Source organism: Aythya ferina (genome assembly GCF_964211825.1).
Source record: "Aythya ferina genome assembly, chromosome: 28".
NCBI lineage: Eukaryota > Metazoa > Chordata > Aves > Anseriformes > Anatidae > Aythya > Aythya ferina.
In genome coordinates this window covers 1,156,603-1,181,543 of record NC_140325.1, presented here as the reverse complement: position 1 = coordinate 1,181,543, position 24,941 = coordinate 1,156,603, and the positions used below count along the sequence as shown (strand labels likewise).

The 24,941-nt window shown below is 69.6% G+C and overlaps 3 protein-coding genes across 8 annotated transcripts in view; 2 read left to right on the top strand and 1 right to left on the bottom strand.

The window, feature by feature from the left end:
• Positions 1 to 1,044: 1,044 nt before the first annotated feature.
• NAB2 (NGFI-A binding protein 2) lies at positions 1,045 to 6,023 on the top strand. Its single transcript, XM_084499878.1, has 7 exons — positions 1,045 to 1,709; positions 2,248 to 3,052; positions 3,308 to 3,441; positions 4,055 to 4,106; positions 4,420 to 4,546; positions 4,640 to 4,840; positions 4,966 to 6,023. The coding sequence occupies exons 2-7, from the start codon at positions 2,255 to 2,257 to the stop codon at positions 5,058 to 5,060; spliced, it is 1,407 nt and encodes a 468-aa protein (XP_084356004.1). The 5' UTR covers positions 1,045 to 1,709; positions 2,248 to 2,254; the 3' UTR covers positions 5,061 to 6,023.
• STAT6 (signal transducer and activator of transcription 6) lies at positions 5,959 to 19,272 on the bottom strand. 5 transcript variants are annotated; one of them, XM_084499874.1, is made up of 23 exons: positions 18,692 to 18,824; positions 15,220 to 15,466; positions 14,209 to 14,339; positions 13,145 to 13,283; positions 11,307 to 11,390; positions 11,086 to 11,224; positions 10,924 to 10,976; positions 10,611 to 10,759; positions 10,335 to 10,466; positions 10,044 to 10,232; positions 9,882 to 9,969; positions 9,613 to 9,735; positions 9,366 to 9,458; positions 8,997 to 9,203; positions 8,826 to 8,920; positions 8,577 to 8,713; positions 8,307 to 8,453; positions 8,067 to 8,136; positions 7,627 to 7,752; positions 7,415 to 7,516; positions 7,218 to 7,298; positions 6,852 to 6,995; positions 5,959 to 6,781 (listed from the first exon to the last, which is right to left on the bottom strand). In XM_084499874.1, exons 3-23 carry the CDS (start codon positions 14,322 to 14,324, stop codon positions 6,586 to 6,588), a joined length of 2,610 nt encoding a protein of 869 aa, XP_084356000.1. In that variant the 5' UTR covers positions 14,325 to 14,339; positions 15,220 to 15,466; positions 18,692 to 18,824; the 3' UTR covers positions 5,959 to 6,585. The 5 variants fall into 5 exon arrangements, with proteins under 5 accessions (XP_084356000.1, XP_084356003.1, XP_084355999.1 ...); XM_084499877.1 differs by lacking the exons at positions 15,220 to 15,466; positions 18,692 to 18,824 and adding an exon at positions 19,144 to 19,272; XM_084499873.1 differs by lacking the exon at positions 15,220 to 15,466 and having other exon boundaries at positions 18,692 to 18,839.
• A 2,805-nt stretch (positions 19,273 to 22,077) lies between these two features.
• LRP1 (LDL receptor related protein 1) overlaps positions 22,078 to 24,941 on the top strand; it is an 89,097-nt gene continuing 86,233 nt past the window's right edge. The window contains exon 1 of one of the 2 annotated variants that reach the window (XM_084499868.1): positions 22,078 to 22,245. In XM_084499868.1, coding sequence (XP_084355994.1) covers positions 22,170 to 22,245 — 76 coding nt within the window. In that variant the 5' untranslated portion in view covers positions 22,078 to 22,169. The remainder of the gene's footprint in view (positions 22,246 to 24,941) is intronic. The other variant, XM_084499869.1, reaches the window with a different exon arrangement.

Below are 24,941 nucleotides of genomic sequence, written 5' to 3'. Positions count from 1 at the left end.
AGCTTCCCCGGGGCCGCCCCCCCCCGGGACCCCCCCCGCCCCCATCCCCCCCCCCGAGACCCCCGGGACCCCCCCGGTCCCCCCGTGCCCGGCCCCTGCCGCCCCCCGGTTCCCTCCCCCCTCCCCCAGTGGCTGCCTCCGAGTGGGGGTGGGGGGGGAGCACCCTGCCCATCCCCCCCCCATCCCCGGGACCCCCCCGCGGTGCCCCCCCGGGACCGGAGGGCGTCGGTACCGGGACCCCCCCCACACCCCTCGAGGGGGCGCCCGGTGCTCGGCTCCGTTCCCCTCCTCCCTCCCTCCCCCCCCCCCCCAAGGCAGGGGAGGGGGCGGCGGGGGCCGGGGGCGGGGAGCGGGCTCCGGGGGCCCCCCCCGGGCCGTGGGCGGCGGAGCCGGGAAGCGGCGGGGCCGTGGGCGGAGGATGTGCGTCAGCCGGGGGCAGCGGCGGGCCTGGGAACGGCCCCCCCGCTCCGGACGCCCGGGCCCGGGGGTGGGGGAGCTTTGGGAGGGGCGGGGGGGGCCCTGAGGGTCCGGAGCGGGACCCCCCGGGAGGGGCGCTGAGCCCCCCGCTGCCCCCCGCCGGTCCCGGTCCCCCCCCTCCCCCCGGGGAAGGAGGCAGCGGGGGCGGCTGGCGCCAGCCGAGCTGTAAATAAATAGCGGCGAGGTGGGGGGGGCCGGGGGGGCCGCGACCCTCCCTTGGGGTGCAGGCGGCGGGGGGCTGCAGGATTTCACCCCCTACCGTCCCCAAAATCCTGTCCCTCCGCTCCCCATCTCCCCCCGCCGGGACGGGACCCGCGGGGGGGTTCACCCCGGAGCCCACCGACGGCACCGGGCGCCTCCCGCTGCCCCGGGGACCGAGCCCCCCCCCGCGCCGGGTGGGTGCGGGGCTGCCAGGACGGGGCAGCAGCGCCCCGGAGCATCTCCGGGGCGCGCCCGGTTGCCGCAGGAACCGGAGATGCTGCGAGTGCAGCCCCCCCTTGCTGCTGGCCCTGCGGGACCCCATGGCCGGGGGACTGAAGGGGGGGACCCCCCGCATCCTCCGGGCACAGCGGGGGTCCCCCGGGCGCGGCAGGCACCGGGTGCGGGGTGCGCCCCGCGAGCACCGGCCGCCTCGAGCAGCGCCCGCTCGGGACACCGGCCCCGGTTCCCCGCTGCTCCGCCGCCACCGGCTCTCCCCGGCCTCGGCGAGGAGCTACCGGGGGTCCCCGCGCTGCTCTCCGTGGGGTGCGGGACCCCCGGACCAGCCGTGCGCCCTGGGCGCAGCCGGTCCCCGGTCCCCTCGGTGCCACCGTGCGCCCTGGGCGCAGCCGGTCCCCTCGGTCCCCCCGGTCCCTGGGGGGTGCCGGTACCGGTTCCGCGGCTCCCTCCCGCGGCCCCCCCGCCGCGGCCGCCCTCGCAGCGCTCAGCGGGGGCGGCAGCCGCGGGATCCGCCCCCGGGGCCTCCCACGCCGCGGCGCAGCCGGGGCCGCTGCTATTTCACGGTACCGCCCGTGTGGGCGGCGCGCAGAAGCGGCGCGGCGCGGCGGAGTGAGCGCGCACGGCTCGGCCGCGGGACCCCCGAGCCCCCCCCCCGGGTCCCAGAGCTCCCGGCACCCCCGGTATCCCCGGCCCGCAGCGGAGCGCGGCCCCCGGAGCCCCCGCGCCCCTGCCCATGCCCTGCGGTTCTCTCCGGGACGCACGGGCGTAGCGGCCGGAGCCGGCTCCAGCCCGCGGTGAGCGACCGGGGGGCGGGGGGGGGGAGCTGGGGGCGGCGGGGGGGGGCTCGGGGCACCGGGAGGGTCGGAGCGAGCGGGGGGGGTCGGGGAGCGGTAGAGGAGGGAGGGGACGCTGGGGTCTGGGGATGGGGAGGGCTGTGACAGCCCCGGGTACGTGTCCTGCCCCACGCGGGGGTCCTGGGGGGGGCTGCTGGCGGCAGGAGGGGGGGTTCGTGGGGTGCTGGGCACGGCCCCGGGAGGGAAAACGGGGGTGGGGGGGTGACCCCGGGCCTGGCCCCTGCCCCACTTGTGTCCGTGTTGTGTCTGGGGAGCTGTGGCCATGGGGTCTGACCTGGCCCGGGGGGCAGGGGGGGCCTGGTGGGGTCTGTGGAGTGCCCCACTGCGCCCCCTCCCTCTGGGGTGTGCCCCCAGCCCGGGGCCCGCCAGGCACCCAGGTCAAAGGGTGTGGGGTGTGCTTCTCCTGCGAGCTTGACCTGCGGGCCGTGGGTGTCCGTCTGTCCCTCCTGGCCCCGGCGTGACGCTGTCCGTCCCGCAGGCTCGCCATGGCCGTGCCCCGCACACTGGGGGAGCTGCAGCTGTACCGGGTGCTGCAACGCGCCAACCTGCTGGGCTACTACGAGACCTTCATCCAGCAAGGGGGGGACGACGTGCAGCAGCTCTGCGAGGCGGGCGAGGAGGAGTTCCTGGAGATCATGGCGCTGGTGGGCATGGCCACCAAGCCCCTGCACGTCCGCCGCCTCCAGAAGGCCCTGCGTGAGTGGGCCTCCAACCCGGGGCTCTTCAGCCAGCCCGTCTCGGCCGTGCCCGTCAGCAGCATCCCCCTCTTCAAGCTCTCCGAGGCCAGCGGGCGCAAATCGCTCAGCAATGGGCACGCCAGCCCCAGCGAGGCCACGGGCAAGGGGGGCAGCAGCACAGGGACGCCCCCGGCCCGCAGCCCCACGGATCCGGGGGAGAAGCTGTCACCCTCGGCGGCGCCACCGTGGCCGGGGAGGAGCACCCCGGAGTCGGAGGGTGGCGGGGATGAAGAGCCGGGGGGCCCCCCCTTCTCCCCAGGCGGGAGCAGCGGCGAGCAGCCAGTGGGCACTGAGGCGTTGGAGCCGGAGCTGGTGCAGACGGTGGCGGAGAGCGTGGAGCGGCTCCTGCAGAGCTGCCCCCGGGGCGGCGACGCCGAGCTGCGGGCACTCATGAAGCTCAACAAGAAGCTGGCCAAAGCCGTGGGGCACATCTTCCAGCTGGAGGATGGCGACCGGCACAAGGAGGAGGAGATCCGTCGGCACAGCGCTATCTATGGTCGTGGTGAGGCCCGGCGCCGTGAAGGCAAGCAGCTCACCCTGCATGAGGTGAGGGTCCGGGCTCAAATGCACCGGGAGAACACCGGCCCCGGTGCATGGGGAGGGGGCTGGGGTGGCTCTGGGGCTGGCTGTGTCCCTGGTAGGAGGCTGGGGTGGGGGCTCCACCACGCAGGGGTGCAGGAAGCCGAGGTCGGCTCCTGTCCAGGCGGTCTCTGCCTGCCCGGAGCCTGTGGTGCCATTTGCTGAGGGTCCTGCTGGTGCCGCCGGCTCCGTTCCTGCTGACACCCGGGCCTCTGCCCACAGCTGATCATCAACGAGGCGGCCGCCCAGTTCTGCCTGCGGGACAACTCGCTGCTGCTGCGGCGCGTCGAGCTCTTCTCGCTCTCGCGGCAGGTCGCGCGGGAGAGCACCTACCTGTCCTCGCTCAAGGTGGCCAGGTGAGCCCAGTGTCCTCAGGGGAGCTTGGGGGGGGGCAGCTGTCACCCCCCTGCCCACGCATGGGGTTTCCTCCCGAGCCCCCGACTGCCCTCGTGGGAGCTGCACCAGGACCGGTGCTTCCGGACGGGGGTGGGAGCCCGCAGCCCCCGCAGCCACGTGGCCGCGAGTTCCCCTTTCCCTTGCTCAGGCTGTTTCTGCCTGACCTCGGAGGTGCTGGGGGTGGCCAGGGGGGGGCGGAAAGCACAGCACTCGGGGTGGGGATGGGGATACAGCTGGGGGTTAACGGGGGAGTGCCTCATCCCTTGCACCCTTCCCCCAGGAGGCCCCTGCCGGCGCCGTGCTGGCTGCTGCGGCCGCACTGCTGCTTTCCCTTCGCTCTCGGGTCACTCCTCGCTTTCACCCCCCCCCCCCCCGGCTCCATCTGCTCTGAGGCCCCGCTCTGCTCTGCGCCGTCCCGCGGCACCACCCTGCCCGGGCGGCCTCCTACGCCCGCCGTCACGGCTGGCGCTGCCCACAGAGCGTGGCAGGGGGCCGGGCGGGCATGCACAGCGCGGGGCCCCTGCGCGGCCGCCCCCGCGCCTGACGCAGCCCTTTCTGCTCCCTCCCACGCAGGACGCAGCCCGAGGAGAGCGGAGCCTCCGTGGCCAAGCGGCTCAAGCAGGAGGTGGGTGCGTGCCCGGGGCGGACGCCCCCATGCATGGGGTGGGGTGCAGGCACCGGGGGAGAGGGGGGGGGGTGCACGCGCATGCACGGGGGTGTTTGTGCATGTGCATGCGTGCACACCTGCGAGCGTGGGTGGGTGATCGCCCACGCGTGGGTGTGACCGCGCGGCGTGCTCAGGGCTGCCTGCGCCAGCTCGGGCAGGCGCCGAGGGGCGAGGGCTGGTGGTGCTGTGGAGCCCCCTCCCTCAACCCCCCCCCCCCAGAGGGATGGGGCCTGGCTGCAGTGCCCTGTGCTCAGCTGCACCTTTCTGGCAGGTGGGCGAGCAGAGCCGCCCTGAGCCCCTGCAGCTGCCCGTGGAGCCCCACACGGCCCCGTACCGTGCCAGCCTGGAGGAGGATGCGGCCAGCCTCTCCGGGGAGAGCCTCGACAGCCACTTGCAGGGTGAGCGGGGGCTCCAACTGGCACACCCTGGGGGGCAGGTGGCAGCCGGAACCCCCCAGCCCCTGACGCTGACCCTCGTCCCCCTCCTTGCAGCAGCGGGGGCCTGTCCCCGGCTGACGCCACCGCCCAGCGTGGCCCCCGACGTGCCCCTTGGCCTCCCCCCGCACGGGCTCTGGAGCCGCCACATCCTCCAGCAGACGCTGATGGACGAGGGGCTGCGCCTGGCCCGCCTGGTCTCGCACGAGCGCGTGGGGCGGCTCAGCCCCTGCCTGCCTGGGAAGCCCCCGGGACCAGGTGAGGCCCTGGGGGCTGTGGGAGGGGGTCTGGGGAGCTCGGGGCAGGGGGGCGGTCGGTGTGGGGACGGAGGGAGCTGTCCCCCCCCTTTCTACGGTACCCTGACTCTCCCCCTCTCCCTGCAGAGTTCGAGGACGGGCTGGCAGAGCGGGGCCCCCCGCCTCCCCCCGAGCCCCCCCGTGGCACCATCAAGGTGGAGCAGGAGACCAGCCGGCAGTGAGGCGCCCGGCGGGAGCCCCGCAGCCCCCCCGCCACCACTAACGAAGCAATAACGGGCAGGGGGCTGGGTGCCAGCAGTGCTGTGAGCGCAAGGTGCCGGAGGGGGCTCGGCCGCAGCCCCCCCCCCCCCATTTCCCATCCCCTCCCGCACGGACGCTCTGGTTACCTCAGCCGCAGCGGGACGCTCCCCGCAGCAGCAATACCCTCGCCCCCCGCCGCCCCCCCCAGGGGCTGGGGCAGCCCGCGATGGACTCGAGCCTGCTGTACAGACCCCACACAGGGCCCCCCCGCACCCGCCTGCTGCCGGCTTCCCCCACCCTGACCCGGGGGCAGCCACATCGCGTCCCCCCCGGCCCCGGCACCGCGTGGGGACACGCGCTGTGCCACCGCCGCCACGTGCGCCCACGTCAGCCCGGCCGCCCACGGCGGTGCCGGCGCGCGCAGCTCCACGCGCCCCCGCAGCGCCCCCGCAGCGCCCCCGCAGCGCCCCCGCAGCGCCCCCACGCTCCAGCCGCCGGCGCCCCCGCAGCAAGCACGTGCGAGCGCTCTGTGTGCACGCACTGCAACCCCCCCCTTGCCCCCCCCTGCATGCACGCATCTCTGCTGTAAATACACTCCCCACAGGCCCCCCCGATGGTGCCCCCCCTCCCTGCACATGCCCAAGCACACGCGCGCTCCCCCTGTACGCCCCCCCCCCCCCAACATTTGTCTGTGCGTGGTCTGAGTGCTGGGGGGGTCACACAGGAGCCCCCCCCCTCCAGCACCAAGCAGAAGGTGTTTGACGGGCGCTGGGGTCTTGCTGCCCCCCCCCCCTCCTTTTCTGCAAGCCATGCCCAGCCCCCGGGTCCCCCCCCCGTTAGGACTGTGTGGTGTCTTTTTAGAGCATTAGCGACTCTTCCTTTGTAACGTGTACAGTAGATTATTTATTTTGTTATTTTGGAATAAAACTTTATTTTATGGCTTATCTTCCTGCCCCCACTCCCCCAGGCTCCCCTCTCCCTGCCTTGACCCTCCTCCAGGCTGGGGGGGGGGGGGGGGGCACAGGGCAGCTCACAAACCCCACAGCAGGTGCCAGGCCCGGGTGGACAAGGGGCTCGTGCCCCCAGCTGGGCTGGTGCGGGGGGGGTCCCTTTCCCCCCCCGGAGTGCTGGGCAGGCGCATTCGGCCCCCCCGGTTCCCACTGCCGCCTCTCGCCCCCGCAGCTGACTCATCCCGGCCCCCGCAGGGGGCTGAGCCCGGCAGCGTGGGCTGGGGGCACCGAGCTTGGCGGCGAGGCTGGGGGCACCCCCACGCGGGTCGGGGCCCCCCGCTGGCAGCGGCAAGGGCAGGCAGCGGCTCCGTGCTCCAAAGTGCAGCGTATACACAGGTTGGGGGGGGACAGGGTGTCACCCGAAGTGCTGCCTCCCCCCGGAAAATTCCCTCCCCTCCCCTGCCAGAGTTTGCAAACCCGGCGCAAATCGCGTCAAGTCCAGGAGCCCAGACGAGGCTGGGTCGGGGCTCACAGTCCCACGGCCCCCGCAGCCCCCTCACGCGTGCCCCGGCCGGACGCTGTCATCCCACCGGGACTCCCCCAGCCCCCAGCACGAAGCGTTGGGGCTGGGGTATCCGCTGCGCTGCATGGGGGGTGTGAAAGGGGGGCAGAGCGCGGGGCTCTCCAGGGACATCTCCTGTAGGAACTGGTCGAACTCCGAGCTGGGCGGCAGGTCCATGCTGGGCGCCATCCTGGGGGAGAGCGGGAGCAGCGTGACCCAGGGCAGCCCCCCCAGGCCCCCCTCAGCCCCCCGGTGCTTACCACCTTGGGGAGCTCTGCAGCGGCGCATCCATCGGCGTGAACGGGGCCAGCTCGGGCATCTCCTCATCCCGCGGCTCCGGCGAGGGGCCTCCGGGCAGCAGCTGGGAGGCCTCCCCAGGCATGTACTGGTGGGTCATAAAGCTCCTGGGGGGCAAAAGGGGGAAAGGGGGCTGATGGAGGGGTCACCTCCCTCCCCCAGGGTGCTTGGCAGCCCCAGGATGCAGGAGAGAAGTGCTTGGTTTGGAGGCTGGAGCGCATCTCCTCATGGGCAACACCAGCTGGGCAGAGCACCCCCCATGTGCATGCCCTGGGACCAGGGGAAGGGGGGGGGCAGGGCAGGGTGCCCCCCTCCAGCCACGCTCTTACATAGGGTTCCTGAAGGCAAGGTCTTGGCAGCGGGGCAGCGCAGGGTCCATGACCATGGACGATGAGAGCATCGGTGAGGTGCTGTGGGGAGGAGCAGGAGCATTTTGGGGAAGGGGAGGAGGAAACACAGCCCAGCCATGCCGGGGGGAGGTGGGGGGTCCAATGTGTCCCCACCCCAATTGTGGTACTGCTCCTACCTGGGGAAGGAGGACCCCATGCCCTCGGGGACCATCATGTTCATGTTGCTCTCACCCGCGGGGTAGCTGGACATGGGCTGGGAGCAGAAGGGAGCAGGGGGGCTGCGAGTGCAGATGGGGGGGGGCAGCAGGTGAGGGCGTCCTCCAGGGCAGCCCCCTCCCCTCCCAGCACGTGCCCAGAGAGCTGCCCCTGCCCCTGGGCGGGCACTCACCAGATGGGGCTGAGCACCGACTGCAGGTTCTCGGGGCGCAGCTCTTGCTGCAGCACAGGCAGGCTGAACATCTGAGCCTGGGGGGGCTCGGGCCCCCCCCCTGCAGTGCTCTGGGGCTGCTGGTCCCTGTAGAGGCACACCGACCCCCTCAGCACAGGCAGGACTCCTGCACTGCAGGGTCCAGTCTACAAGGAGGCGTGTGTGCAAGCCAGCACTTGCTGGGGGCGTTGACATCAGGGTGGGATTCACGTGGAGCAGGGCTCTGCTGCGGCTCAAGCTCCCCGGGGGGGGATTCCTCGCTCATGAGCACCTCCCCATTTCCCCATTTCCCCCAGACAGAAACCCCCCTGGCCCAGCAGCGATGCTCAGGCTGGCCGCTATCACCTGCCCGTGCACACACCTCCATTGGGGCTCGCCGACAGCCTCCTGCACCCACCCACCTCTCGCTTTCCACCGTCATCTTGATGGCAGTGGAGACGTAGCCGCGGCCGTCCTTGCCCGTCTGTTCTTCTGCGGGGAGAGAAGCAGCCGTGAGCCACCGCCCCGCGTGGGACGATGCAGCGCCAGCCTTGGCAGCAGGACCCTGCACCCAAATCCCTCTGCCCCTCTCGCAGCCCCCCCTGCTTCTCCCCACAGCCTTGCAGCCCCGAGGCCGGGGCCCCTCCGCTCCCCCCACTCACTGTTGTAGTGGCTGCCAAATGCCTGGTCCTTGGGGGTGTTGGGGTAAAGGTTGCGGAGCTGCCCCAGGTCCCGGATGCGGTCGCCGAGGGATCGGATGGACAGGTCCTTGGCGGAGAAGGGCTGGATGTTCTCCACCTGGCTGGAGCCTGCGGGTGACACGGCACGGGGCTCCACTGCCTGCCCCCCCGTAACGCCCAGTGTCCCCACACCGCGGTGACCTCGCTCTCCCCTCGGCGGTGCTGGCAGCAGCCCCCGTGCCCCCGTCTCACCGTCCTTGCCCCGAATGACGTGAGCGATGGTGACGCCTCCGATCTCCGAGTCACTGAAGCGGAGCAGGAAGGTCCCGTCAGGCTCTGTGCTCAGGAGCTTGCAGACGTACTGCTTGCTGATGAAGCCGATGATAAGCCTGGAGGAAAGGGCAGACGGACAGCGTGCCAGTGCCAGGATAGGACCCAGCACTCCCTGCGTCTGGTCCTGGAGGAGCTGTGAACACCCCACTCGGCCTCTCCGGCACCCACCTGTCTGACCAGTAACTTTTGAGGCATCTCTTGGTGAGGTCGAGGACTCCGTCAAACCACTGCCAGAAGGTGAATCCCCGGCCAGGCAGGATCTCCTGGGGAATGAGAGGGGTGTGAGGCTCCCCAGGGCCATGCTGGCCCCTGCCCACCCCGGCCAGCCCTCCCAGTAACCTTGTTGAACTGGGCCCAGGAGACACTGCGGCTCTGGAAGTCCTCCAGGCTGGCACTGTGGTCGTTGAAGATCTTCTGGGCCAGGAAGAAGTAGTGCTCCTTGAGAAGCCCCTTGGTGGTCTGCACCTCTGCCATGAACTTCAGGTTCAGGGTATCGCACATCTTCTCCCACGGCACCCGCTCGGCCACCACAAAGGGCACGCGGTCCTACAGCGGGGCCAGACAGCATCAGGACAGCATCGGGACAGCGCCCACTGCCCCAGCCCAGCCCTGGAGTCTCCTCGTCCTGGAGCCGGACCCAGCCCTGGCACCCCAGCAGGTCCTCCCTCACCCCAGCCCCTCCCCACAGCCCTCCCTCGCGGCACTCACGATCTCCGAGAAGGCGTTGTCCCACAGCACGGTGGCTTTGGCGTTGTTGTCCTGGTTCCCGTGGACAATGACCACGATGGGCAGAGACAGGACCTGGGCACGGGGCGCCCTCCCCTCAGCCCGGGCTCAGCCTCCCACAGCCCTGAGGCTGCCCCAGGGCCATCCCAGCCCAGACCAGGGCTGCGAGGGGTGGCAGGACCCGGGTGCCTGAGGGAGGCTCGGTGCTGCCAAGGAGAGGGGCCGGTACCTGGAGCTGCACAGTGAGGTTGCTGGGGCTCAGGGCCACGGTGGTGCTGAACAGGACGGCACATTTCTCCTCTGTCACCGACTCGGACCCCTTCCGCTCGCAGCGCTTTATCTTCTTCAGCAGCTAGGGAGGGGAGAGCCAAGCGTCACCCCCAGGCAACCAACAGCCCTGAGACACCCCCCAAGCCCTCCTGGGGTCCTCCCAACATCCCAGCACAGCCCCAAGCCTGTCCCGGGGCCGCTGTACAGCTCCTGGCCAGCAGCACTCACCACGTTCTTGAAGTTGGCGCAGCAGGTCCCGCTGGTGGGGTTGGTCTCCAGGGCCACCACATTGTGCATGATCTCCCCTGTGCTCTCGCTGGGCAGAGGCGGGGGTCAGGGCAGCGCAGCGGGGGCGCAGCCCCCTCACCCCCGCGCTGGCCGGCCGCTCACCTCAGGGTGTTGCCGTAGGCGCTGAGCGCCAGCTCCCGCGCCTGCTTCTCCGTCACCATGTCGGCCCGCACCATGTAGGGCTTGGTGGATGCCTTCAGCAGCTGGGGGCCCAGCAGGAACCGGACGCTCGCCTGGAACTTGGTCTGGGTCTTCAGCACCTGCGGGGGCTGTTTCTCCACCAGGAAGGAGCTGGGGGAACAAGGGGTGACAGCGGTGACGAGGGCAGCCAGCTCTGCCACCGGCCTCTGCAGATCCACCTTCTGCCCCCGCAGCGCCCGCCCTGTCCATTACCTCTTGACCAGGCTGGATAAAACCTCGTTGAAGCGCTCCAGGAGCCGGGGCAGCAGCTCGGGCCCCAGATCTGTGCTCGCTGCCATCACCTGCTGGTGCAGCTGGAAATAAACCTCGACCAGGCTCTCACACCTGTGAGGAAATTGTGGGGAAAGAGCGCCCTGAGCCAAAACAGGGCCACAGCAATCCTGGAGCCCCTCAGGCCAGCAGGGTCCCCGTTCCCAGGGGAGAAGACGGGGCAGGAGGGTTGCTGCGGGTCCCCCATTGCCACCCCACCTCTTCTGCAGCGGCGCTAGGTTCTCCTCGAACAGCGCCCCGTTTCCTGCCAGCTGCTGCTGCCTCTTCCAAATCTGGATCCTCTTCAGGACCTGCTGCTTGGCCACCTCCAGCTCTTTCGTGGCCTCCAGGATCAGGGTGGGCAGCTCCTGGGGGGCAGCACCAGCCACGGGGCTCTGCTTGGCACCATGCCCCCGGCAGAGCCTGCAGCCCCGCACTGGCCCCGTGCCCCCCCCGAACTGCTTCGTGCTCCTCAGCCCTGTCTCCCCCCGGCAGGATTGCCGCCTTGCCCCGCTGCCCCAGCCCCACTCACGCTCTCTGGAGCTTTCGGTTCTGTCTTCAGCTGTGGGTTCAGCGGCAGAGAGGCTGGGGAGGATGGAGCGGGGCGGCCCCGTTAGCACAGGACTGCACCCGCACGGCGCTGCCGTTCTCCGCCGTGCCCCATGGTCGGATCCATCCCGCCCTGGCCCCTCACCTGCGGAGCCGTCCCGCAGCTGCGAGCCGCGCTCCCGCAGCGCCTGGATCTCGTGGACACGGTGCTGCAGCCGCTGCAGGCCCAGGCTGAACTTGAGCTCCTCCTGCCGCCGGTGGAAGCTGAGGGGCAGGTGGCGGTCCTGGGGTGAGGAGAGTGGGGTGAGCGGGGTGTGGGGACGGCCCGGCCATGGGTTGCCCCAGTGGGGGGCAGGAGCCACGCACCCTCTTAAGCACGGCGGCCTTCTCGCCCTCCAGGATCGCCTTCAGGACAGCCACCAGCCGCAGCGGGTCCCGCCGGTACGTGCTCTGGGGGGAGCAAGGCCCTGGGTGTTAGCAGGGCAGGACGCGCGCCCCGCCGCTCCCAGCCCATCCCGTTCACGTGTTTCGGGCCCCCAGCCCAACACGATGGGCGCTGAGCCAGTCTCTGTGGTTTCACGGCCAGCCATGTGGAAGAGGCTGTGGCTGGCACGCTTTTGTGACATAACCAATTTCCAGCTTTACAACCAGTTTAAAACTTTAAAAAGTTAAAAATTTAAAAACTTTTCCAGTTTTAAACCATGCATGAAAAATATGAAGCAACTTTACATGAAACCCAAACCCCCATTCCTTATTTCTGCGAGCATCCCCTCAAGAGGCACCAGCCCTACACCTGGCGAAGACGTTCCCGGCCACCCCTGGCCCGGGTGAATCAGCGCTTTCCACCAAGCCCAGGCAGAGGAATTTCCCGGCTGGCTCCAGCTCCCCGCACCCTGCGCCAGCTCCTCCGGCCTTCGCACATTTCCCAAATTAGCTACTTCCCTAAACAGCAACGGCGAACCGCTGGACGGCGCGCTGGGCGGCTTCCCCTGCGGGCCGGGCGGCAGCTCCGCGGCACGCCCCTGGCCCCCTGCGCCCACCCGGCGGCCCCGCAGCAGCGCCAGCCCTGCCAGCACCGGGGTTTAGGGGACCAAAGCCCTGGGTTTGGTGTCCCGAGACGCTGTGGCAGCCCAGAGCTGTACCCTCACTGCGTCACAGCCCCATCCCGAAGCACCCCCCAGAGAGGGGCCGTGCCTGCCCCAGCTGCTTCCTCGGCCACGTTCGTCTTGAGCAAGAGCACCCAGCTCCCACCGCCCGCAGCCCATGCTCCCACCCAGCGCACTCCCACAACAAAGGGCTCGGAAGGGAAAAGGGTTTGCTGTTACGGGATGAGGAAAAATGGGAGGAGGGAGGCTCTTCTTGAGTAACTTAAATTGGGGAAAAAAAAAAAAAAAGAGCTGAAACATCTGCATATTTTCAAAAGCCAGCAGCAACATTGTTCATGAAAGTCACCCAGTTCCCCAGAAGTTATGACTAAAACTGACCCCTTCCCAAATGTTGTATATTACCAAAAAAGCAGGGTTTTCAACCGGGCTCTGGGCACGAGCACCGTTCAGCCCTTACTCTAAGAGCTCCACTGGCAGGAGAGAGAGTGGAAGGGTTAATCTGCAATCACAGAGGGAGGAAGAGAGACAGAGAGCAATTCACAGAGGTCTCAGTAAACAGAGAAAGAGCCCAGAAAAAGAAACCCAGTGTACACATGCACATGCGGCAGGAGGAAACACGGCACAAAACACCGCATGGAGGAAGGAGAAATCAAACGCTCGAGCAGAAAATGGGGAACATGTGGTGAGGAGGCTGCACGAGTGCCAACGTGCTCGGGGGGTCCCTGCAGGGGCAGCTCCTGGGTGCCAAGGGGCTGCAGGGATGTGCCCCACGAGTGGAAGCTGCGGCGGCTGGCGGGCAGGGGGGAACCGTGGCCATGAAGGGCCTGAGTGCTGTGACGAGCTGGGGGCTGGCCCCGGCACACGGATGAGCTCCCCCGTCCTGCCGAAGTGCCCACAAAACCCCACCGCCGGCACCGAGTCCGCACAAGTCACCCAAGGCTCCAGCCTCAAGAGGGGACTGGCTCAGAGCATCAGCCCCTTCGGTGGTGTTTGATGCAGCAAACCCAAGGCATGACAACAACCCTGCCTCCCGTGGTTCCTAGCTGCCATCCCGGCGGGACATGGCCCTCAGGGCCCCGCGCCCGGCCCCCTGCGCACCTCAATGTTGCTGACTTGCTGGAGGATCTGGCACTGCTGCCCATCGCTGCTGGCGGCACTGCGAAGCTTCTCCAGCATGGCCGAGAGCATCCCGCTGGCCACGCTGGTGCAGAAGGCGTCGGAGCCATTGATGAACTCCCTGGGGAGAAGGGGAGAAGGCCGGGTGGGCACGAAGCCTCTGCCCTCCCTGCGAGCACGCACTGGGGAGGAAGGGAACACCGGTGCTTCCGCTGTCCTGGCACGTCACCCAGCGCCGGCTGGACTTCTGGGGGAAATTTGCCACCTTACAGCTGTGAGCGAGGCTGAACGGCACTCAGAGAGATCACGAGGTTCATCAGAGAGGACGTCACCTCCTGAAACCTCTCCCACACACACACCCAGCTGCCACCCACCCTCTGCTGTGCTCCCCCACCACGGGGCCTGGAGCAGCCCCTCACCCGCTGCTGCGGCGCAGTCCCATGTGGCCAAGCCCCCTTGTGTCAAATTTCCTGCCCTTTTGCAACCTGGTCATGGTGCTGTGCAGAGGAGAAACAGTTCCTGAGGCCACTCCTGGGGACGCCTGGGTGAGACCGTGACACTGCTAATTAACCCACTGCTATTTCCATGTTCTAGGCACAAAGCAGGGGTGCTGGCCAGGCTGTGCTTGTTATTGCCACTGCGAATGCAGCACTGAGTCAGTCCAGACCCTGCTAGGGCGCTGAGGGCACCAACAGACCCCGACCAGCCTCACCTGACATTGCACCCTCTGCCCAGGCCCAGGAGCTCCCCTCCCATCCAGATCGGGGCGCTCAGCCCCACCACGAGCTGCGCCACCAGCGCATCCATCTCTGGCCCCATCTCCTCTTGCTCCCGCACGGATGCACAGGGCGCCCTCACTTACCTCACCTGGGGCCGTGGACGGAACCCGGCACCGACACCCACACGTTCAGACACTGGCCAGGCCGGGACCCCCTTGGCTGGGGGCTCAGCCCTCCCTGAGGGCAGCTGGATGCTCCCCTGCCATATCCCGGGCACGTGGGAGCGGTGAGGGAGAGCAATGCCCCGTGGGGCAGCCGGGGACTCACCAGGGCTGGTTCTCCAGCCAGTCAGCCAGGAGGCAGCGCAGGCTGCGGGGAAACTCTGCGAAGAGGCTGCTGAACTCCTCCGGCGGCATGTGGGAGACGATGTTCCAGAGGGACATCTTGGGAACCGTTACCTGCAGGGAAATGGGAGGTGAATGGGGAGAAGGGGGACACTGCGGGCACCCCACAACCCTGTCCTCTGCACGGCTGGGCTGGGCTATCCCCCGGTCCTGAAGGCTCCTTCGAGCACTGCTGCCCCGTCCCTCCGCCGTCTGAACCTGCTGCTTGGCACGGCCGGGGCTGCGCGGAGAGGAGGAGCAGGAAGCACCCATCCCTGATCATCCCTCTTGGGCAATCCTGGCAGGCTGGCAGCCCACTCGTGCCTCAGTTTCCTGCAATTCTGGGGAATCCCTGCTCCTCCTCCATGGGCACAGGGACGCATGGGGTGGCAGGCAGCACTACTGAGCTCGGCGCAGGAGAGATGGCAAAGCTGCCAGGAGCAAGAAGAGCGCGAAGCCCCAGCACCTGCTGAAACGGCTCTGCTGCGGTGCTTTCAGGAACAAGACACAGCCCTGACCCCCAGCCCTGCAGAAGCGAGGCGGCCAAGCTGCTCCCCAAAACCTCCCCAGCCACCCCCCCAGGGAAAACACCTTCCCAGGGCATGCCTCAGCCACCACACAAACCGGTCTCCAGATTCCATGGAAAGCAAGGAGAGGGCTCGATGACAGGAGACAGGAAACACCATGGGGAAGACCGGGGGGCTCCCACCACCCCCAAGCTGGGCTTCGCAACCCCAACGGCGCCTCCCTGGCACAGACGCGCCCTGCGCCCTCCAGCAGCGCCTGAAGCCTGCGGACTTCACCCCGCCTCCGCAGCCCAGCCTCCCGGGCTGCTTCCCAAGATCCTGCTCCCGTCCTCCCCGCCACCCTCGCGTCCTCCATCCCACGGCCCCGCCGCAGAGCCCGCTCCCCTCGCCGGGCTGAGGAGCCGCTGCGTCACCCGGCCCAGACGCACCTCACTCCTGGGTGCCCCTCACCCGGCCGGGGTGGAGACCGGATCCTGCAGCAGGACGCGAGGCCGCGGCCCTCGGAGGACCGGGAGCCTGCAGGCCGCGGGCCAGGGCGTCTTGCTGGGGCCGAGAGCAAACAGCCGAGCGAGGGGGAGGCGTCACGTGCGCCCGCGGGCCGGCTGCTCTCCCCAGCGGGTCCTTTCCGCGCGGCAAGAGCCAAGGCGCAGGGAGGAGGTGGAGCCGCCGGAGACTCTGAGAAACCATGCGGAGGGAAGGGAGCCAACGTCACTAGGGCAACATTGCAGAGTGCAAAACAACCGTGGCCTGCTGCCGGCCGCCAAGCGAGGCCGCTCGCCCCCGCCTTCGATCCTGGGGCCACAACGCACTGGGGCCGGGCAAGGGGAGCCCCCGAGGTGCTCGAGCCCCCAGGATCCCACACCGATCGGAGGAGCAACCCTGTTGTGTGCCGTGCCTGGGTCTCCCAGCAGTGAATTTGCTCCTGACTCTGCTGGCACAAACCCACCCCAATGATTTACTGCGGGGATTGACAGATCCTGCAGGGATCAACGGCTGGGGAAATGTACCCAGCGCTCACCAGGCAGCTCAGCCCCGCTCAGGGCACCTGCTGCAGCTGGGGCTGGGGCCTCTCCACCGCTTGCTCGGCCGGGAAAACCCACCAGCAGCTGCTGCTTCCCCTCGCCACCCCCCACGGACCCTGCAAGGCAGGGACCAGGAGAGGTCGGAGCTGTTGGTGCGCAGGGAATGGAGGCAGGAGGAAAGAGCAGTCCCTCATCCTGTGATCCTCGGAGGCCCAGTCGCCGTCCCCCTCCCTCGTTAAAACCTGTATTTCTGCTTAGCGCCGGGAGGCAGCTGCTGGCTTGTACACAGCAACCTGGAGCGTGAGCTGGGCATGCCTGAATTTGCTGCGAGGCTGCAGGAGGCACCGCGCTCCTCCTCGTCCCCACCAGCCCAGGGCCGGCTTGGAGGAGCTCGCGGCAGGGGACGGCCCCGTCCCCTCCTGGCGTCAATCGCTGCAGCTCCTCGAGCCCAGCCGTGCAGCGCTTCCTTCCCGTCCTCGCTGCAGTTTCCATAACTCCGTGTTTTCCTCCTCAGCTCCTACTGCACAACAGCCTTTCCCTGCCAAGCCTGTGCTCCTGTAACAATACCCTGGCTGGGGCTGAGGTTTCCTTGAGAAGGGCCGGCGTGCCCAGCGCCCCGGTTTCCTGCACTTCGCGGTACCAGCTGGCGCTTGGTGGCCCACGTGGTGTTTGCCCTATCAACATATCTGCAGCGCCGAGAAGAGGAAGCACTGCGGCAGGCCCCAGGACGCAGACCCAGGCCTCAGGACGAGGCCACCCCTCCTGCGGGTCGGGGACGCTGCCTCGTCCCCTGGGCAAAGCAGCCACCGCCGCAGCTCCTAGCACCGGGCCAGCAGCCCTGCAACTCGCCCGGACGACAGGCGCAGCTCCCAGCTCCGCGGGCAACGTGCCCACGCCGCCGCAGATGCACAAATCCCCCTCTAGCGGGGCTCCGTGCCCCCAAAAAGGCAGAGGTTTGGAGGCAGCCCCGGACAGGGCCCCCTCCTGTGGGGCTGGGCCGTTTGCGTGCGGGGCTGGGAGCTGCTGCCTCGGAAAACCCCACGGCCGCGAGGCGCCTCCGGCTCAATGGCGGGGCAGGATATGGCGCAGGGGGGCAGCTCCGCCCCGAGCCCCCTCTTCCTACCTCCCCACCCCGCTGGGCTTCGTCCTCGGTGGCGGCAGGGACGCGGTGCTAGGTCAGGCAGGACGGACCGTGGCACCGAAGGGGGATCGCTGACCTCCCCGCTCCCCAGCATGGGCTTTCTGCTCGCTCTGTGGGCAGTGGGAAGCCACGTCCACGTCCCAGAAGTGAGAGCAGCCAAGCATCCCACCACTGGCACCCGTCCACCGCTGGCACCTCATGAGAGCAGCACCCACCTCTTGGAGCCACCTCTTTGCTGTGTGAGGGGAAACGGGGCTGGGAGGGACCCTGCAAGGGACCCAGCTCCCCTCCACCCCCCGATCCCTCAGCACACGTCCCCCATGGGGCCAGGCCCTGCCAGGGGCCAACTGGGGGCAGAGCTGGTGGCTGGCGGACACACGCAGTCCCCTGCCCTCTGCAAGGTGCAGCTGAGATTTCCCTGGGACTTTCTCAGGGACAGACGCTCAGATTTTCCAGTGCTTGAAGTTCAGGACACCTGGCTCTGCCACCAGCCTCCCTCCCACGTCCCCACGGGGGACGCAGCCTGCTGCTGTCACCGCCTTTGTCACGCCTCAGTTTCCCCGTGCTGCTGTTCGCTGTCCAAGGTGAGGATGCAGAACCTCGCAGCACGGATGGGACGCAGCGCAGAGGATGCTGCAGAGGCAATGGGGTGGCAAGGACCGGCCGGAGCCCTCTGCCCTCCCACAGCGAAAGCCCTCCTGGTTCAGAGAGAGAAGAGCAGGGCTTTCCCCAGCTGACCCGGCCCCAGTGTGACTCACAGCGTGGGGAATCCGGGCAGGATCAGGCCCTCAGCTCCCACCCCTGGGGACATGCCACAGCCCGTGCCCCCGGAGGTCCCTGCCAGGCGCCCTGGGGCCGTGCTCGGGCGCTTTCGCTTTGCCCCACGCACCCTCCGCCCCCAGACGGGGTGCCAGCGGCCCGGTCCGTAGGCGCTGTTGGCAGCCGTCCACGTTGGACTTTGGGCCTGGCAGCCCCGCCAAGCACGGGCCGAGCTTCCAGCTGCCTTGGGGCTGCCAAACACCCGCAGGGACCCCGGTGCTGCTGCCCGGCCCCGGCCCCATCCCCTCCTGCAGGAGCAGCGGGCTGGGCTCCGGTGGGCTCACCCCGGGGGGGGGGGGGCTCTGCAGGCCCCCGGTTCCCCGTCCTGCACCCCCCCGGAGCGGGCAGGCACCTGCAGCGCCCAGCAGCAGCCCCGGCCGCCTCTGCTGGCACCGGGGGCTGAAAACCCGCCGGGTTTTCCTGCGGGGAGCCCCGCTCCGGACGGTGCCGTCCCGCAGGCCCCGGGGTGGGCACTGGGAGCCCGCGGGGCTGCACGGCGTGCGGGCACCGGGGACCGGGGCAACCCCCGACAGCCCCGTTACCCCCCCCAGACCCCCCCCCCCAAAGGAACGGGGACTTACCGGAGGGCGCTGCCTCCCTGCCCCCGTTACCGGCCCGGGGAAGGCCCCGTTACCGGGCCGCGTCCCGCCGCCAGCCGCCGACTTCCCCCTTCCCCGGGCCCGGCCCCCGCCGCCTCCTTCCGGCCCGGGGCTTCCACGGCCCCGCTCCCGCCGCCAGCCCCGTGGGGGGGCCCCGAGCCGCGCTCGCCCCTTCCCGTTCGGGCCCGGCCCCGCCCGGTGCCCCCGGGCCCGCGGAGCCGGCGGCCCCCGCGGCCTCTCCCGGGGGTCTCCCCGGTGCCGCCCCCCCCCCCCCCAAGTCCCGTCCCGTCCCGTCCCGTCCCCCCCCCGGTGCCGTTACCTCGCGGAGCCGCCGCTCCGGGCCGGGCCGGGCCGGGCCGCGGGGCCCTCAGTCCATGGCGCTGCGGCTGCGGGCGCGGCCGGGCCGGGCTCCCGGGGCTGGCCCCGCTCCGGCGGAAAGCGCCGAGCGCCAGGAAGAGGGAGGAGACGCGCGGGGGTGCGCGGGGGGGCCCCGCCGGCCCCGGCCCCGGCCCCGCTTCCCCCCCGGTCCCCGCCGTCCTCCCCCCCGGGTCCCCACGTTCCCCCCCCGGTCCCCGCCGTTCCCCCCCACCCCTCCCGGTCCCGTTGCGTTGCCCCCCCCCCCTCCAAAAGGGCCGCCCCGCACCTGCCCCACATCGCGCTGCCCCCCCCAGCCTGCCCCATACCGGGGCTCCGCCACCGTGCAGCCCCCCCGCACCCCCCCCCCCCGTACCGGCAACCAGGAACCTGCCCCCCCCCCCCCGAGCTGCGCACCCGTTCGGTGGCTGAACGCGCCCGGGGCCCGGCCCCGGTTTGCAGCCGTGTCCCGGAGCTTGAGGCCCGCGGCCGGGCCCGGGAGCTGCCCGGAGCTGTGAGCGAGGCCCGGGGGCTGTCCCCGCCCGGGGGGGTCCCGGTGCACCGGGGGCTGTTTGTGCCCCGTGGGCCGCTCGGTTCCTGCCCCCCCCCGGTGGGTGCGGAGCCGCCCCGGGGCCGCCAGGGGGCGCTGCCGCACCGGGGTCCCGCCGCAGGGCCCCGGTACCGGCCCCGGGAGGGGGGCCGGGGGGGGACCTGGGGGGCTGCCCCCCCACTGCTGGGACGGGACCCCCCGGGACCCCCCGGGACACGCCGTGCTTCGGGTCCCCCGGGGAACCGAGCCCAAGGCCCGGCCGTGCCCCGGGCACCGGTGGCAGCACCCGTAGGGCTCTGGGGGTGTCGGGGGGCACCGGGCTTCCCCTGCCTGGCTGGGGGCCGGGGGGGGCCCTGAACGAACCGACCGGTGCTGAGCACACGGGACCCGGGGCTGGGTGCGTGGGAGGAATCCTGGCAGAGCGTGGCCATGGCCCTGCTGTCCCGGCCACCTCCGTTTGCAGGGGTTTGCACAACCCGCGGGGCTTTGTGCTGTGCCCCCCCACCCCGGGCACCGCTGGCCTCTCTGCGGGGACGGCGTCCCGGGAACATCTGGGGAGGGAGAACATCTTCCTCCCAAACACCTGGCACAGCACTGCCTTGGCTGGGCCCCTCCCGGCTGGCTCCTGTCCGCTTTCCCCCCCCAAGCCCTCTGCCAGCACTGCCTCACTGGGGCGGGGGCAGGTGTATGATGGCATCGTTGTAACTGCTGACGTCATTGTTGTAACGGGTGATGTCATCCGGGGGGGGCGCAGGCACCTCCTGCCACGGAGAGGCTGCAGGGTGGGTGCCGGTGCTGCCCTGGCCCCTGTGGCACCCGGACTCGGCACTGTGCAGCAGCGGCGTGGCGAGGAGAACGAGGGCACAGCTCTGGCATCACGGCTCTGACATCACGGCTCTGACATCACGGCTCTGACATCACGGCTCTGGCTCTGACATCAGAACCACAGCCACGGTGGTCGGGGAGGGATGGGGCACTGCCCCAGGGGGGGCTGAAGGAATGCACCTGCAGCCGGTGAAGGAGGGATGGGGTTGGGGCAGCCCCGCTCTCACTGGGGTTGGGGGGTCCATGCTGCCCCCCAGCCCCATAGCCTGGGTGGGTCCCCAGGGCCTCGGCAGCGTTGCAAACATTGGCAGTGTGTTTGCCACCCCAACCGGCCCAAAATGCAGATCACGGTGACGGAGACTCTTGGTAACAAACATCTGAGGCAGGGATGAGACGTTCCCTGCGGAGAAAAGGATGTTTGGGTAAGGTGAGAGGAACACCGTGGCTGTTTTGGGGCTGGAGCTGCTGCCCCTGGCCCCCCGTGGTAGGTGGGTGGGCTCGTGGAGCATCCCCCTGCCAGGAGCTGGCACTGAGCCCAAGCACGGCTCCAACCATGAGCCACATGCACAGGACCCAACACTGGATGAGCAAAATATGGCCTGGCCCCGGCAGGACCCTGCTGCTGGGACCCCACTGCCAGGACCCTGGGCTGGGGGTCACGGCCTGGGACCACGGCCTCATGCTGTGGGGTGGGGGTGGCGGGCAGCACTTGTACCGTATCCATACCATGTCCATCCCTATGCCACATCCCTGTCCCCCATACCCATGGCCCTGCTGATACCATACCCAAGTCCATACCTACACCACACCCATACCATTCCTACACCATACCTACACCGTGTCCATACCCATCCCCACACCATGACCGTACCTCTATCCATACCCATTCCCATACCATACAATGCCCATACCTATACTGATACCATACCCATACCTCTGCCCGTACCTATTCCCATACCATACCACACCATACCATACCCATCCCTGTACCATGCCCATACCTACTCCCATAGTACACCCATACCTATTCCCATACCGTACCATACCATACTACAGGTATACCATACCATACCCATACCCGTACCCGTATCATGCCCATACCTATTTCCATACTGTACCGTACCATACCGCACCACACCATACCCACACCCGTACCATGCCCATACCCATTCCCATACCATACCCATACCTGTACCATGCCCATACCTATTCCCATACCATACCATGTCCATACCCATTCCCATACCTACACCATGCCCCTACCTATACTGATACCATACCCATACCTAAGCCCATACCTATTCCCATACCATACCACAGCCATACCCATACCCATACCCATACCCGTACCCATACCCATACCCATACCCATACCCATACCCATACCCATACTGTACCATACCCTACCCTACCAATACCCATACCCGTACCATGCCCATACCTATTCCCATACCGTACCACACCATACCCACACCCGTACGTTGCCCATCCCCATTCCCACTCCCATACTATACCCATACCTATTCCCACCCCGAGCCCATCCCCATCCCCATCCCCCCCCCCCCATCCCCATCCCGGTACCTGCCCCCCTCCATCCCCGCCCCCCCCCGGGGGGGCGCAGCCCGGGCACCTCCCGCGCATGCGTGCCCGCCGCGTCGGACCCCCCCCCCCCCCCTTCCCCCCATCCCTCCCCCCTTCCCCCCAATTCCCCCCCCCCTCGCGGCGGCTCGAGCCCGGTGACGTCAGGCGGGCGGCGGCGCGCGCTCCATCCCCCGGCGGCGGCGGCGGCGGCGCGCGCAGCCCCCCCCCCCGCCCCCGCCCCGCAGCCCCCGGCGCCGCCGCCGCCCAGGGCCGGAGGGTCCCGGTTCCCCCCCCCCCCACCCCAGCCCCCTCCCCTCCGGTCCCGGCCCGGCCCCCCCCCGCCCCGCCCGGCCCGGCCCTCCCCTCCCCTGCCCGCCCCCGCCCTCCCGCGCCCCCTCCCTCCGCGGATGTCGGTGCGCGGGCCCGGGACGCGCCGCCCCGCGGGCAGCACGGCGTGAGGAACCGGGAGCCGCCGGGAGCCGCCGGCATGGGGCCGCTGCTGCTGCCCCTCGCTGGGTGCCTGCTGGCCCTGCTGGCCGCCCCCGCCGCACGCGCCCTCGAAGGTGAGTGCGGGGCCGCGGGGGGCGGCACGGCCCGGTGCGGTCCGGTGTGGCTCGGTTCGGCCCCGTGTGGCTCAGTTCGGCCCGGTTCGGCCCCGCCACGGCTCCCCCCGGGGCTGCGGAGCGCTCCCACCCCGGGCCCCGGCCCTCGCCGCCGCCGCGCTGCGGAGCGGGGCCGCCCGCCGGGATTGGGGGCGCGGGGCTGGGGCCGGGGCCGGGGCCGGGGGGGCTCCGCCGTGGGGGCTGCGCTCGGGCCCGGGCCGCTGACGGCGCCCTCAGGACCCGGGGGGCTCGGGGCTGGGGCCGGGGGGCGCGGGGGGCCGAGACCAGAGCGGGGCTGGGGCCGGGGCTGGGGTCGGGACCGGGACCGGGGTCGAAGCGGGGCTGGGGCCGGTCCCGGCCGCTGCAGTCGCGGCGCTTCCCCCGGCGGCCCCGCTGCGACAAAGCGGAGCGGCCCCGCGGGTCCCCGCTTCTGCGGAGAAAATAAAGGGACCCCCCCCCCATCCCCCCCATCCTACAGCAGGCGTCCTCCTCCCCTTCCCGATCCCCCCCCGGGAACTTCCCTCAGCTCCCCCCGCTTCTATTCCCCTGACGCCCCCTCCACCCCCCCATTTTCCCTCTGCCAGCGGCAGGGGCTGCCCTGCGGTGACAGCGCGGCCCCCCCGGCCCTTGCGTAACGGGGCCGGTAACGGGGCTGGCCGCTGGCCCCGGGGCCGTCCAGCCCCGCACCGAGCGGCTCCTTTTCAAGCTGCGCACGTCTCGCCCCTGCCGGGATCGATCTGCTCGCCCCGTTCCTCTGCAGCCTCCCCGTACCGGGGGCTCGGGGCCGGCAGCTCGGCCAGCGGGGAGCCACCGGCGGAGAAGTTCCTGGAGATGTTTTAATGTGTGGGGTGGGAGGCTGATTTTTTTTTTTTTTAATCTTTTTTTTTTTTTTTTTTTCCCCCTTAAAAGCCCGGAGATTTGGGGTTTTGAGTTGGCTTGCGCAGCTTTCCGCTTACGGGTTCCCTCCAGCCCAGATGGGAAGGGCCTGGCGAAGGCGGCAGCCTGGAGCGTTTTATCGATGGGGGGGATCTGGGGGAAGGTTTCGCTGTCCCCTTTTAGCACCCACCTCGGCACCAAGCTGCTGGCGCTCGGTGCCGTGGCAGAGACAGCAGCGTCCAACCCATGGCCAGTGCTGCGGGGGGGGGGGCCGGAGCCCCTGGCCTCCCCCCGCCCTGCTGGAGCTCCAGGCACCCAAATCACGTCCCTCGGAGGGAGGTGGCGATGCCGCTTGTGTCCCCAGCTCTGCTGACACCCGTGCGGGGTTGCTGCAGCCACTGGCACTGAGCTGCCCTCTCCCCGTAGGCAGGGAGTGCACCGGGGTTTGCTGCTCGGCCTCTCCCCTTTTTGGGGGCACCCGGCACCGTGGAGGCATCGTCCCCCCTTGGTTGGGGTTCGAAGCAGCCGGCGGATCCCGAAGTTGGTGGGGGCGGGAGGGACAGGCATCAGTCATTGCATAAGCTGCGTTGCCTTTGGAAACGAGGCTGCAGCAGCGATGATGAGCTCGAGGGAAGTTCCTCCATCCTCTCCTCCACCCCGATGACTTGGAACGGGGTGAAAGCCAGCACGGGAACGCCCCCTCACCGGGTGGCTGGCGGTGGGCTCCTGCTGCGGGGTGCCGTGCCTTGCCGACCCCACAAAGCCACATGCAGCTGGCACGGCGTCCTTCAGAGCTCTGTGGGCAGGAGTTGCCCCGGTCCAGGGATGGGGCTTGGGGAGGAGGCTTCAAAACCCCAGTCCCCCTCCCCCTCGGCAGTGCGGCGGCGGGGCTGCCTTGGCTTGCGACCCCCAAAGCCACTGCCTTGGGTTGTGACGCTGAAAATGTTAATTTGTTCCTGTCTTTGGCTGCAGAAGAGAGGGGAGACAAAGTCCAGCCGGCGGGGATGGTGGAGGAGCTCTTCCAGCGGGACAAAGGGCAGCGGCGCACGGCTCTGATCTGCCGGAGCGCTCTTCCCATCTGGCGGGGCGGCGGTGCGCTCCCCGGGTCCCGATGCTGCTTTGGGAATACCTGTGGTTGAGGGTGGCCGAGGTGTTTCGGTGCAGCCCTTCCCCCTCAGCAGTCCAGGTCTTGTGCACGCAGGTGCCATCTCCCCGGGCAGGGACGGGTTTTCCAGGAGCCAGGCTGGGTCTGGGAACTGTTGGGGGGTGGCTGTCGGGGCTGGTGCTGCCTTTGCCACACAAAGGAATGGTGCTAACAGGGGGGAGCCTGCTCAGCTCCATGCAGATGTGGGCAGGGGGTGTCTGTGGGGTGCTGAGGGCAGGGTGCTGGCCCGTATTGTGCCCAGGTGCTCCGCTCTCGTGTCATCTCTGTGTTCCTGCAAGCTGTGTGCCCACGTATCGCTGCAGTCCCTGTGGGAGCAGCACAACCGTGGCTCCTGTCCTGCCTTCTCCTTCTCCGGTGCCGTGTGCTGGTGCTGAGGGGGTCCAGAGCATCCTCAGCAGCGCTGGGCGTTTCTGGGGTAAAACCAAGGCGCTGCCTCCTTGTTGCTTCCTCGGCATCCCGGCCCCAGTTTGTGCTCCGCTTCTGAGCGCGGTGCTGGAAGGTGCCAGGGCTGCTCCTGTCGGCTGTTGTTGCACTTCCTCCTGCATCAAGAACTGGTTGGGCCAATGGAGGGCAAACCACCCAAGTCTTCCCCGTTCCTCAAAGGCTTTGGCACCCA